This window comes from Acinonyx jubatus, chromosome X (assembly GCF_027475565.1).
Source record: "Acinonyx jubatus isolate Ajub_Pintada_27869175 chromosome X, VMU_Ajub_asm_v1.0, whole genome shotgun sequence".
Taxonomy (NCBI): domain Eukaryota; kingdom Metazoa; phylum Chordata; class Mammalia; order Carnivora; family Felidae; genus Acinonyx; species Acinonyx jubatus.
Genome location: NC_069389.1, coordinates 54,017,361 through 54,031,755, shown reverse-complemented (window position 1 = coordinate 54,031,755; position 14,395 = coordinate 54,017,361). Strand labels below are relative to the sequence as shown.

The 14,395-nt window shown below is 40.2% G+C and overlaps 1 protein-coding gene across 6 annotated transcripts in view; it reads left to right on the top strand.

The window, feature by feature from the left end:
- The first annotated feature begins 7,842 nt into the window (after window positions 1–7,842).
- OPHN1 (oligophrenin 1) overlaps window positions 7,843–14,395 on the top strand; it is a 573,279-nt gene continuing 566,726 nt past the window's right edge. For 3 of the 6 annotated variants that reach the window (XR_008290128.1, XM_053202413.1, XM_053202412.1), the window contains exons 1-2: window positions 7,865–7,998; window positions 8,589–8,746. Coding sequence is in view for 4 of the 6 variants with exons in the window: in XM_053202413.1 (XP_053058388.1) it covers window positions 8,593–8,746 (154 nt within the window). In the remaining 2 variants the exon portion in view is untranslated. Of the gene's footprint in view, window positions 7,999–8,309; window positions 8,451–8,588; window positions 8,747–14,395 lie in introns of those variants that run through there. The other 3 variants (XM_053202415.1, XM_053202414.1, XM_053202416.1) reach the window with 3 other exon arrangements.

The following is a 14,395-nucleotide window of genomic DNA, read 5'->3' as shown; positions in this document are numbered from 1 at the left end:
TCTCCCCCACTTTTGTGTACTCTCTCACTCTCTAAAATAAACAAAAAAGTGTTTGTATCCAAATCTCTAAAGAACTTACAAAATTCAACACCCACCAAAAACAAATAATACAGTAAAAAAAATTGGCAGAAGAAATGAATAGACATTTTTACAAAGAAGACATCCAAATTGTCAACAGACACATGAAAACATGGTCAACATTTCTCATCACCAGGGAAATACAAATCAAAACCACAATGGGATACCTCTTCACACCTGTCAGAAAGACTAAAATTAACAATACAGGAAACAAAAGATGTTGTTGAGGATGTGGAGAAAGTGGAACCCTCTTACTCTGTTTGTGAGCATGCAAAGTGGTGCAGTGACTCTGGAAAATAGTACAGAGGTTTCTCAAAAAGTTAAAAATAGAACTACCCTATTATCTAGCCATTGTACTGCTAGGTATCTACCCAAAGGATACAAAAAATACTGACTTGAAGGGGCACATGAACTGCAATATTTATAAGAGCATTATCAACAATAACCACATTATGGAAAGAGCCCAAATATCCATTGATTGATGAGTGGATAAAGAATATGGGGTATACATATTCAATGGAATATTACTCAGCCATTAAAAAGAATGAAATCTTGCCACTTGCAACAGTATGAATGGAGCTAGTGTGTATTATGCTAAGCAAAATAAGTCAATTAGAGAAAAACAAATACCATATGATCTCACTCATGTGTGGAATAAAAGAAACAAAACATATGAACATAGGGGAAGGGGAAAAATTGAGAGGGAAGCAAACCATAAGAGACTCTTAATTATAGAGAACAAACTGAGGGTTGATGGAAGGAATGTGGGTAGGGGATGGGATAAATGGGTGATGGGCATTAAGGAAGGCACTTGTTATGATTAGCACTGGATGTTGTATGTAAGTGATGAATCACTAAATTCCACTCCTGAACCCAATATTACAGTATATGTAAACTAACTAGAATTTAATTGAAACTTTGAAAGAAAAAAGTTTTTAAAAAATGAAATAGACCACAATTTCTTTATCCATTCATTAGTTGATGGACATTTAGTCTCCTTCCATAATTTGGCTATTGTTGAAAGTATATACAATGGAATACTACTTGGCAATGAGAAAGAATGAAATACGGCCTTTTGTAGCAATGTGGATGGAACTGGAGAGTGTTATGCTAAGTGAAATAAGTCATACAGAGTAATACAGATACCATATGTTTTCACTCTTATGTGGATCTTGAGAAACTTAACAGAAGACCATGGGGGAGGGGAAGGGAAAAAAAAAGTTAGAGAGGAAGGGAGCCAAACCATAAGAGACCCTTAAAAACTGAGAATAAACTGAGGGTCGATGGGGGTGGGAGGGAGGGGAAAGTGGGTGATGGGCATTGAGGAGGGCCCCTGTTGGGATGAGCACTGGGTGTTTTATGGTAACGAATTTGACAAATTTCATATTAAAAAAAAAAAAGAGTTGGATGCTTAGCTGACTGAGCCAACCAGGCACCCGTAGCCTGGAAGGCATTGTAATGCAATGGCAAAAAGTGGCTTCAGATTCATACATGGATTTAAATCTCTAGTACATCATTTAATTTCTGGGTGATCTTGGCCAAGTAGCTTAAATTCTCTGAGTTTTGGTTTCTTCATCTGTAAAATGAAGGTGACAATAGAACGTTTCTCACAGAGTTGTCATGCAAAGTAAAGGAGACCATTTATGTAAAGTACCTGGCATAAGAGAAGTCATCAACCTATGCTATCCCCTAGTCCTCTACTTCTTTTTTTTATCTAAAAATTTTTAAATGTTTATTTATTTTTGAGAAAGGGAGAGACAGACAGAGTGTGAGCAGGGGAGGGGCAGAGAGAGAGGGAGACACATAATCCGAAGCAGGCTTCAGGCTCTGAGCTGTCAGCCCAGAGTCTGTTGTGGGGCTCGAACTCATGAACCTTGAGATCATGACCTGAGCCGAAGTTGGGTGGGACGCTCAACCGACTGAGCTGCCCAGGTGCCCCTATAGCCTTCTATTTCTTAATCTTACTTCCCGTCTGGTTTCTCTTCTTGTTACTGATATATCCCAGTTAACTTATGCATCTTTTCTCCCATTTTGTGAAAGAAGAACTGTAACATTTTAGGACAAACACACTTAAGATTTTTTACAAGAAACACAAGGGTTATAAAATATTAATTTATATCATCAATATAAAACTCTCTTAAAACCTATCTCACAAATTACTGAAGCTTAAGAAACACCTTTTGGAAAATTACCTTTCTTTCCAGGCTCCCAGAGCATTTAAAAAACCCTCCTGGGGCGCCTGAGTGGCAAAGCCTGCTTCAGATCCTCTGTCTCCTTCTCTCTCTCTGCCTCTCTGTCTCTCAAAAATAAATAAATATTTTAAAAAACCCTCTCCATATATATGTATTTCCACATGTGGATAAGAGCAAATGACAAACAAGTACTGTAATGAAATATTTTAATGAAGCCAGCTGTGGTCCCAGATGGGAGAGATGAAGCAGAAGCTGGCATATTAAATTAATATTGGATATTAATTTTATTTTCTTGGGGACGTATATTGCCTTTCCTAAAAATCTATCACATATGGTTTCTTTACTTTCCTTCTATTTATACCTTGCAAATTGTGAAAACAATTTGAAATTTATAAGAGGCTGATCTGCTTCTTTGGGTTAACGGTTATCGTTCTGATTCCAGCATGAAGGACAGATAGACACATCAAGCTGATAAGCTCCTATCCTGGATGAACCTAAGCTGATGAGACTTATAGCTGTCCTGCAACTCTACATTAGAGTAATCCACTAAAATGATTAACTCCAGGATTTCAGGTTTTGGTTCTTAAAACCTGAAAGGGAGTCTTGGCTGTGTTGTTATGCTGCGGACTCTTTGAATGTCCTAAAAGTTGAGAAAGCATATTTAACCAGACCACAAATCAGGATAGAGTTTCTGTGTTAGGTGAAGTGTAAATTTCCTCTGAGAATGTTTTTGTTTTTGTTTTCCTATAATGATGATGAACAGGGATCAAGTTGTGTTTTTATATAAATAGTAATGTTTCTCTAGGAATATCATTGTGAGCAATCTCACTCCTTTCTGCCTCTGATGCTGTTCATTGGAACAAGAGCAATGAAAAAGCTTCGAACTCAACCAACATTTATTGAGGGGTTATTATATTCCAGGCACTTTCACATACATTACTATAGTTAATTCTTAGAAAAATTTTTTACGAATATATTATTTCAAGGAGAGTATACATGACTTACTCAGGTCACAGAGATTCTAAGGGGTGGAGCTAGACCATATTTCAGCTCTGTATTACCTATATTGTTCGAAGCTCTGTGTTCTTCCCACAGCATCACAGCTAAAATAGAGTGATTCCTCATCTCTGCCCTGTATTAAGACTCTGTCCTGTATTAGAGGTGGTGTTATCTTTACATACAAGAAATAGGGAAAATGGGATTTGTATTCCCCAATATTTTTTACAAAGTTTATTTTTAGATCAGTTTTAAGGTCATAGCAAAATTGAGAGGGAGGTACAGAGATTTCCCATAAAGCCCTCCACCAACACATGTACAGCCTCCCTCATAATCAACATCTCCCACCAGAGTGGCACATTTGTTACAGTTAATGAACCTACATTAACACATCATAATCACCCAAAGTCCACAATTTACATTAGGGTTCACTCTTGGTGTTGTACATTCTCTGAGTTTGGACAAATGTATAATGGCATGTATCCACCATTATAGCAGCATACATAGTATTTTCACTGGCCTAAAAATCCTCTTTTACTCCATCTATTCATCTCTCTTCTCCCTTTCCACACCCTCTGGCCCAAACCATCTTTTTACTGTCTTCATAGTTGTGTCTTTTCCAGAATGTCATAATGTTGGCTTCATACAGTAGGTAGCCTTTTCAGATTGGTTTCTTTAACTAATATGCATTTAAGTTTCCTTCATATTTTTTTGTCTTGATAGCTCCTTTCTTATTAGCAATGAATGAAATTCCATTGTACAGATATAACACAGCTTATTTGTACATTTACCTACAGAAGGACCTCTTGGGTCCTCCCAAGTTTTGGTAATCCTGAATTACCAAAGCTGAGACAGCCGAAAGAGGACCAATTTCTAAATACTCAACATCCTTTAGTATTGTTTCCTAAAAAAACTATTTGCCTGAGAACTCATCTTCTCTTTGTCTTTCTCACTTGCTTTTCCAAGTTTCTCAAAATGAAAGCATACTTTTCAAAGGTCAAGAATTTTACTATGGTATATTGACCCAGGGTGTAAATAACTCTTGGTGCTAAGCAAAGCAACAATTTCACAAATTGATGTCCAGGAATCTTCTTTAAGTTGAGGCCCTATAATTACCCCTTCCCCATCCACCTCACTAAGACCTGCATTTCCAATAAAGTTTATGTTTTATGTTTAATAATGACAAATACCATAGGATTTCACTCATGTGGAATTTAAGGAACAAAATAAATAAGCAAATGGAAAAAAAGAGAGAGAGATGCAAACCAAGAAATAGACTCTTAATTACAGAGAAAAAAAATGATGGTTATCAGAGGGGAGGTGGGTTGGATGATGGATTAAATAGGTGATAAGCATTAAGGAGGGCACTTGTTATGAGGAGCACCGGGTGTTGCATGGAAGTGTTCAATCACCATATTGTATACCCGAAACCAAATATTACATTGTATGGTAACTAACTGAAATTTAAATAAAAACTTAAAAAAAACCCTGACTGACCAAACTTACCCAGTCAAATAATGTAAGGTAATTAATTGACTCAAATCTTTGATCCATGAAACAAGATATCCTAAGGATAGCAGCACAATCCTATTCTATGGTTCATATTGACAGAAGGGTTTATGACCTTGATGTTGGTTTTCAGGATACCCTAATTGTATAATGGCTATTTGAGGTTTGTTGCTACAAATAAAATTTATGAGATCTGAAAAAAATTTCATGCTATTTTTATGTATTGTGTATGAATAACAATAGCAATTGTAACTCAGTCTAGAAAACTTTTTATACTTGGAGCCTATGATCACAAGGAAATAAAAATAATTCAATATCTATTTATGGACATGTCTGTTTTGCAGAGAAATTCAATATGGTGATCAATAGGAGACTTTCAAGTATAAAAATATATTGTAATACAATTCTGTGCGGAGAATGCAATGGACATTTGATTTCAAGAAGAAAAAGAAACAATGTAAGTTTTCTGAAGGTTAAAGGAAAGTTTACACTTTCCTGTTTAATGTTTGATAGTAGGCATCAAATTGCTCTGGTATTTAGAAACCAATGAAAACCTTTAATTTTTTTTAATGTTTATTTATTTGTCAGACACAGAGAGACAGAGCATGAGTCGGGGAGGGGCAGAGAGAGAGGGAGACACAGAATCAGAAGCAGGCTCCAGGCTCAGCTGTCACCACAGAGCCCGACGCGGGGCTCAAACTCACAAACCATGAGATCATGACCTGAGTCGACGTTGGCCGCTCAACTGACTGAGCCACCCAGATGCCCCCCAATGAAAGTGTAATATAACAGTTTTATTTTAAGTTGTCCATATGTATAGTATGGTAGATATTATACCTTTTGCAACTATTTAAACATGATGAAAAAATTTAGATGTCAACCTAAAAATATGTGAGGTAGTACATAGCTTCTCAAAATTCTTCTAGGGGTTATGTGGATAAAAGTTTGAAGATCCCAATCCTTTAGGGTTGTTGTGAGGGTGAGTTATAATCTGTGAAAAGCTTCTAGGATAATGCTCAATTAATGCACCTAATATTTGAAGGACTGAATTCTAATTTTAACCCTCTTTCTTATCTGGTATTTGATACAGGGCATTTGTTTTCCTCTGCACTTTAGCCTCATTGTCTGGATAAAGGATAAAACAGAAGACTATACAAACACTTTGAATATAGGAAGTTAGACAAGCATGAGTGTACCTAACATCAGTAATATCAATGGTATTGATTATAGTGATGAAACCAGGTTCAGACTTTGTTATAGCAGATATGCAATAAATGCTTGTCAAATTAGTGAATGAATGCTATAAGGAACCTTGGTAGAATGAGAGACCATATACTCTTTAGTGGGCACCTTCTTTAGTATGTGCATTGGTGTTTTTAAAGCCCATTTCTGGCATTTTCTCATGAAGGTAAAAGGAGTAGGAAATAAAATCCTTCGCTGGGATGTGGCTACTCATTAATTTTCTGAAGGTGTTTCTTCATTGGACTCTATTATACTGTGGTATAGTACAGTGGTTAAAAGTGCCTCTAGAACCAGCCAGGTTAAGCTCAAGTTCAAAAACTGTCACTTAACTAGCTGTGTGTCTTTGGGCAAGTCAGTTAACTTCTCTTCAACTCAGGTATCTTTAAATGGGTATAATAATAATAATACTAACCTCATAGGATTGTTTTGAGGATTAATGAAGTGGGTTTATAGGATTATAGGTTTGCGGACAGAAGAATGTTCCTGCCAAATATGCCCATGTCCTAATCTTTGGAACTTGTGAATATGTTACCTTACAGGGTAAGGACAACAACAACAACAACTTTGTGGATGTGATTAAGTTAAGGATCTTGAGATGGGGAGATAATCCTGTGTTATTTGGTTGGTTCTTATAAGTGAAAGAGGGAGGCAGGAGAGTCAGTTTCAGAGCAATGCAGTGGGAGAAAGGCTTGATCAGCCATTACTGCCTTTGAAGATGGAGGAAGGAGGCTAGGAGCCCAGGAATGTGGACAGCTTCTAGAAGCTGGAAAAGGCAAGGAAGTGAATTCTTTCCTAGAGCCTCCAGAAGGGAAAACAGCCCTCTGACATCTTGGTTTTGACCCAGTGAGGTCCATTTCTGATTTCTGACTTCCGGAACCATAAGATAAGATAGAACTATAAGAAATAGAACAGCAATACAGGTGGCTTGGTCATTATTACTCTATTTACAACTCTCTTCAGTTCTGGCTTTTCCTGGCTTTCATCACAGGGCAATGTAATCTAAACACTTCTTCAAAATAAAAATGGATCCTTTTGCCCATGTACACATGATTTTCCAACACGTAACTACTTTTGATCTCAAGGCATTGGCCTGTAACAATGGCCTCAGTTCTACCTTGGACAATGAACAAGAGATCTCTTGGGTAAGCTGTAAGACAATTTATAACAACCTCTTCTTAGATTTTCCACTTACACATTGAAAATCATGTGCTTTAATGAAAAACCTATACAGTGAGTTGAGTCACAAAACCATATTCTGAGGTCCTATTCAGAAAACAGTGAACTCCTAAGTATGGTCTTTCCTTTGGCAGGGGATTTCTGAGCGTAACAGTGAGATGCTAGAGTAGCACTCAACCCTTCAGGTTGTTCAGGTCTAAGGCTCATGGGGATTAGAACACTAGAACCAGGAAAAATGGGCAAGGGAAGAGGAAAAGAACTTGCTTCCTCAGAGGGAGTGTGGAAAGAGCAAGGGAAAAAAAAATACAGCCAAGTAATGGGAAGTGAGAGATGGCCTCCCACCATTGATGCCTCCCTGTTCTCTCGCTCTTTTTGGAAACTTTCCACTTAGAAGCTCCAGAGCAGCGCACTTGCCCCTCGAGGCTGGGCTTGAGGAATCAACCTGGGGCAGGCTGGGAAAGTCTTGCTTTGAGAGCCGCCGCCCTGGCTGAGTGGTGCTGAGATCGCAGGGAGGAGTCATGGGACGAGAAACGGAAAGACTACATCTCCCAGGCCGCCACGCTTTCCAGCTGGAGTCCCAGGGCGCCAGCGGCTCCCCAGTTTCCGTAGGGAAGCGCCGGGCTACTGCAGCTATTGTGCGTAGTGATATCGCTCTCCTCTTCCCTCTCGGGTGTCTAGGGTGGAAGGCTACGTTTTATTGCCTCCTAGGCTTAACCCGTCCGGAGACTAACAGGACAGCAGGCCGGCTCCCTTGGACCAGGAAGAACTCTTGGGAGCAAGAACACTTTGGTAACGCAATCCCAGGGTGCGTGGAGAACAGTTGGAGAAGGAGCCGGAGTGCTGAGGCTCGGCACAAGGGTTCGCTGGGGTTGGGCGGCAGCTCTGGCTTTAAGAAGGGGGAGGGGACAGTACAATCAGGGCTGGCCGCGGAGTTCGGCAAAGAAAATCTTCAGCTAGCTCGGGAACAAGGAGAGAGGAGAGGAGAGTTCCAGCCCCAGCGCTCACCACAGCCTACACCCTGGGTGGGCAGAAGTGTCACGTTTGCAGTTGCTCTGGAAGGATCCCGCTGCTCTCCGGGGGCAAGCTGGGCCGCCTGTCTGGGGAGGCAATGCCTTGGGGGCATGCTGCTTGCTAGGCAGAAGAACCCAGCCCGGGTCGGACCGCATTAGTTTGCTTTGCGTGTCACCTGAAGCAATTGCTGGCCTCCCACTTCCGGTACAGGCCAGCCGGCTCTACCCGGGAATCTCAACCGAACAGGTACCTGTCCTCCAAAGGGAGGGAGGCTAAGAATTTCCCAGGCGGGACCCACACTCAATCCTTCCCATCTACTCCCCTCTACTGTGTCGCTGATGCTCTTGGTCTTTGTGTCTTTCTTCTTTCAACCCTCGCCATCAGAACCATGGGGCATCCCCCGCTGGAGTTCAGCGACTGCTACCTGGACAGCCCTGATTTCCGCGAGAGGCTCAAGTGTTATGAGCTGGAGCTGGAGAGGACCAATAAATTCATTAAGGACGTGATCAAAGATGGCAACGCGCTTATCAGCGCAATGAGAAGTAAGTGGAAGGCTTCGATGGATGAGCCGTTTCCTTGAGCCAGTGACTCTGGCCTTTAAGCTCTTGGACACTACAGGGAAAGGGAAGATTCAGGGAGATTCCCAATCCTGTTCTCTTAGGCGAATGGGTTTCTGAACACTTCGGCAGTGGGGTCAGTAGAAGTGGAAGGTGGTGGCTGTAACTAGAACTTTGGGCCTTTCCCTTTAGTGGCCTTGACCTTATAAGACAGGATCTGTACCTGTGCCAAGGAATCTCTTACTCTGCACCTATTCTTACTTGGCAGGTTGTTCTGAGGGGGCAATTTGCCTGTACTGTCAGACATGTTTAGTGCTCATGTTTGGGTAAGGAGACATCCAAGCTGACCAAGGAACTGCCCCTAGCACCTCCTAGAGAGGAGGGGATTGAGGCCGGCAGCTTGAGTAATGATTTGTCCCAGCCCGTAGTCGCTACAGATACAGATGGGGGCAGAAAAAAATTCCCTATCTCAACTTGTTTTCTAAGGAAAGCACCTTTGCCCCAGTGATTTTTTTTTTTTTAAGATACTGAGCTAAGGTTTTGGTCAAAGTCAGTCTAAGCTCAGAATTATTGGATGGCCTCACATTCCACTGCATTTTGCTTGGGGGTGAAATAAAGACCTGCTTAGCACCTGACACAAGGATCCCAGCCCCCCCCAGGGAGCATATTATAGGGCCAGGGTTAAGAGCCACTGGTCTGCAGGAATCTCACCTAACTTAGCTTTCCCAGTGGTCACAGCTGACAGCTGTGGGACCCTACCCCCTTTCCCTACTTGTGGAGTTTTTATTTCTGCTAGTTGGCAGAAGACTTAGAGTAAGAGAAAGAATAATAAACATTCCTGACAGGAGTGCAAGCAAGCTAGCCTTTTGTGCCAGAGTGTACCCAGAAGAATGGGGGGCAGTGATTGGGTGGAGTGATCATTTTTTCCCTTCTTGGCTGAAAAATGACTGCGAAAAATAAAGTCACTGGTCAGAGTTACTTGTAAATATGTCCTATATATTTATAACTTTTTTCTGAATGGATTTATCCCCAAAAGACTGTGTCTAAGTCCAGTGTGGTGACCTCCTTTGAGGCAAATACAGCCAATGAAGAACAGGGAGAAAGGCAGTGGTAACTGCTTTTTTATGCAGCTCTTACTGATTTGCTCCTGGGAGTCCGCTTTCACTGCTGGTGTTGTCTGCACATTTGGTCAGAATATATGAATTGTCCAAGTTCCTGCCAGTCACTTGATTGAGCTTGATTATTTAACGCTTTGTACTATTGTGGTCTAAATAAGAGCACACTCTTGGCAGCACCTTAAAGATGGGGTATTTTGAAATACTGATCCTTAGAGACTTCTAGGCCAGCTTTTGGAGTATGTTGCCACTTAATCAAATTTATTGAGAGGTTAAAGGTATGCAGGTTATACCACAAAAGTAGTTAGAAAGGTTGAGGGCTCATTAAAAAGGAAAGAGGAGAATATTTGGATTAAAAACAATTACTTACTGTGATAAACTGCTTGGTGTAGCCTCTGCAGTCAAATATAGCTTGTCATAAGCCCCAGGAAGGGGATGGTTTTGAGAAGTGTATGCTAAGCAGAAAGTGTTTGTGCTAAAAAGTGACCTGCTAAGGCACAGCAGAGAGATTCATATTTTTAAGAAAAAATAAACAGTGCAATAAAACATTTAAGGAAGGGCAAATTTTTGTAAGCTTCGGGCAAGTCATGGTTTTTATTCCTTCCTTCTTTTCTGAGACTAAGAGTGGTAAGAATCAATAATTATGCAGGCCTAAACTTTTGCAGATGGGTAGAAGATCCAAGAAATCATTTTAGCCCATGGGGCTTCTGGATATTCAGGGTGGTTTTCTGTTTGTGAATATACATAGAAAGCCAAAATAGGACAGGTAGGAAATAAAACAAAGCAGCTAACCCACACTCCATTTCTTTAAGTTGCACGATTCTAAAAACATGATTAGGTAGAGGCACAAGCGGGATGTTTCCTGCTGTCTTGACCACAGTAATGTTGATACTCCCACTCTACTTCCTCACACTGTGCTAGCTTTCTGAGAATAAGTGGGGAAGCAAAACAAAGCTATGCTTTTGCTTTGTGTGGAGGAAATAGGAAAAGAGAACACTGGAGCTGGAGTTAGAAGACCTGGCTTCACCATCTTGGGATAAGATGGTACAAATTGCTGACTTTATCTGTTAAATGGGGGGAATTATACGCACCTCACAGGGTTGTGGTGAGACTCAAGGGAGTAAATAGATTATGAAAGTGTTTTGTAAATGGAAACAGCTAAGCATTGGAAGTTGTTGATAACATGTCTTTAGGCTAATAATGTATCTGCTGGTGAATGTGTATTTTTAATGAGGTTTCTGAAGGGAAATGCATAAGCAGAAGTAGTTGGAAGCATATTTTTTGCTGTCATCTTATTGGAAAATGTCACTCCCTTCATTGATTGGCATATGTCAGCAGTTAATTTTGTATTCATATGTGGGGATTTGTTTTGGCAGTTGGAGTCTGGCATTAAAGTCATGAAGAATTATAGACACCTTTATATTTAACTTACTAAACTGACTATCAAATCAAATGGCTAGTGTTCCTAGGAACCAATGAAACTTGGTGCATTGTGCTGCAAAAACTAGTTGCAGTTTTTGTTAGAGTTGTTAACCTGGGTGGAACTTGATTTCTATGTTTATTCTGCTTGTGTCTGATTTTGTACAGAGCTCCAGATGAGGTTTTAGTCACAACTGTTTGTGATGATTTATTCATTAAATGTAGGTCCCGTTTGAATATTTACATTTACTTTTGTACTCATAGGTCATTGATGTTATGAATAATACCGTTTCTCCCTTGGGGAAGTGGTTTATTTCCCCCCCTTAAATGTGATCCATTTATAATTGTTGGAGTACAAGATGATGATTATAACATAAACTAATGGAAAATAAAAACATCATCACTGAAAGGTGAATGTATTTCCTGCTTTTCTGTTTGTCCTTTGTTTTTCTGTTGGGAGTTTGGTCCCTGATGTTTGAATATTTTCTAAGCACTCACACTAGGTATTATTCAGAACAAGTGATGTGGCTCCTTCTTATATCACAGTGCAATATAATACACTTAATAAATGCTATATATAGTTCACTGAACACATACCATTCATTCAGTAAATACTTGTGCCCATACTGTATTCAAGCCAGTGGTCTCAGGGCTATCACAGGTGTGGCAGAGTAAGTCATAGATGGATCCTGCCATGAGAGAGTTCCTAGACTAGTAGGAGAGACAAGACATGGGTAGAGTTCACTATCATGTATATCATAGATATGGATCAGAGTCATAAGAGTGGAACAGGTGGCTACTGTGGCACATGACACTAGCAGGAGAGCTTATTTCTTGGTGGGAGGACAAGGAAAAGTAAAGGAGGAAGTAGCATTGGAATTGGGCAGAATTAATAACACTTATTGCTTGTTTAACTGTTCCCATGTGCCAGGCATTAAAATATCATAACAGCTTATGAGGTAAGGATTATATTCCCATTTTATAGATGAGAAAACTGAAGTTCTGAGGTATTAAGTAACTTTCTCAACTAAAAAGGGCAAAAGTCTGAATTAGAACCCAGACCTGACTCTAAAGGCCCTGCTTATTTTGCTGTGTTGGACTGTATTCAGGGCAAGGATTTCTTGTAGTAGGAATGATATAAAGAATGTAAAGGGCCAGCAGATAATTCAAGTCATCTGCAATATGTAGGGTGCAGGAAGGAGTTTTGGGAGATGAGGTTGGAATAGAAGGTTGAGGACTTGACTGTGCAGGAACCTATTAAGTACTTCAGATTTTCCTTTGTAGATAGCATAAAGATGTTTTTGGTAGGAGAGAGGCATGGTTTGAGCTGTGCTTTAGGAAGATTCATCTGAGCGTGACATGTAGGGTGCGAGCAGCTCCACACAAATATTTGTGACTTTTAGAAGTTAATTGGCAGCTTTAAATTCTCTTTGATATAGCTCAGGGGTCAGAAGACCTCTTCTATAAAGGGCCATATTTGAAAAAAAATTATTTAAAAATTTTTTTAATGTTCATTATTTTTGAGAGAGAGACAGAGTGAGAGAGAGTGGAGGAGGGGCTGAGAGAGAGGGAGACACAGATTCTGAAGCAGACTCCAGGCTCTGAGTTGTCAGCACAAAGCCTGGTGTGGGGCTCGAACTCAGGAACTGTGAGATCATGACTTGAGCTGAAGTCGGACGCCCAACCGACTGAGCCACCCAGCGCCCCTAAAAATTTTTTTAATGCTTATTTATTTTTGAGAGAGAGAGGGAGAGAGAAGAGAGAGAGAGAAAGAGAGAGAGAGATCATGAGTGGGGTAGGACAGAGAGAGGGAGAGACACGGAATCCAAAGCAGGCTCCAGGCTCCGAGCTGTCAGCACAGAGCCCAATGCGGGGCTCAAACCCACAACCCTCGAGATGATGACCTGAGCCAACGTCGGACACTCAACTGACTGAGCCACCCACGCACCCCATGTAAAGGGTCATATTTTAGGCTTTGCAGGCCATACAGTTTCTGTGGAAATTACTTAACTGCCATTGTCATGAAAAAGCAACCATAGATAATATGTACATGAAATGAAAGTGGTTGTGGTCTAATACAACTTTATTTATTGACATTGATACATGAGTTTCAGTTAATTTTCATATGTCATGAAATATTCTTCTTTTGAATTTTTCAACTATTTAAAAACAGAAAAATCATTCTCAGCTCAGCTGGGGTGGGGCAAACAAAAATAGGCAGCAGGTTGGGTTTGTCTCACTGGTGGTAGTTGGCAGACCTTTGATATAACTAGTTAACCTAAAAACCCCAAATGGATTTTTATTGGTAAGGCACTGAAAATAGCTAATGGTAGAACATAATGCCCTATTTCACATTTCCATCAACTAGGTTTACCTTGGTGTGCTGTTAATTATGCCCGATCTGGATTCAGGGATCATAGGCTCAAATGTGGTCAGAGGCCAAGGAGAAAACAGAAAAGTATAAAGCTGTTGGACATGGGTTAACAGGACTGGAGTGATTGGGGTAAAATATCACCCGTTTCAAATGGACTTTACCTTCTTTTAAAAAAAAATGTGATAAAATACATCCACAGCCTATATTTAATCAGGTTGCAACTCCAGAGCTAGATGATCTAACTCTATTAGTCTATGAGTCTTGGACACTAATGGGCTAGGGAAATGAAAGACAATAGTCTCCAGATAGAGACTTCTCTGGGGAAGTACTACTGGCCACTGTTTGCAAATGAGCAGAGGCAGAATGATAGTATAATGGGAAAAAACTCTAGACATGATGACTAGATAGTTGGGTATGGTTCTCTTACCAATGGGGTCTGTGACCTTGGGAAGTCATTTTGCTGGGGCCCCAGGTCTGCAGCTTTACAAAGGTAGGGGTAGGCAGGAGATCTATAAGCTCACTTTCAGCTCTAACATTCCATGACTTTTTTTTTTTTTTTGCATCGCATATTGTAGTTTAATCATTTGGGAAAGGAATGACTAACCCAATTATAGGAAGTTATTTTATCCCTATGTAAATTTTCACATTATTTTAATGTACAGGTCAGTATTTAAATAGAAAAAAATTAAACAATATTAGTCTTTCAAAAACCAAGGATAACATACT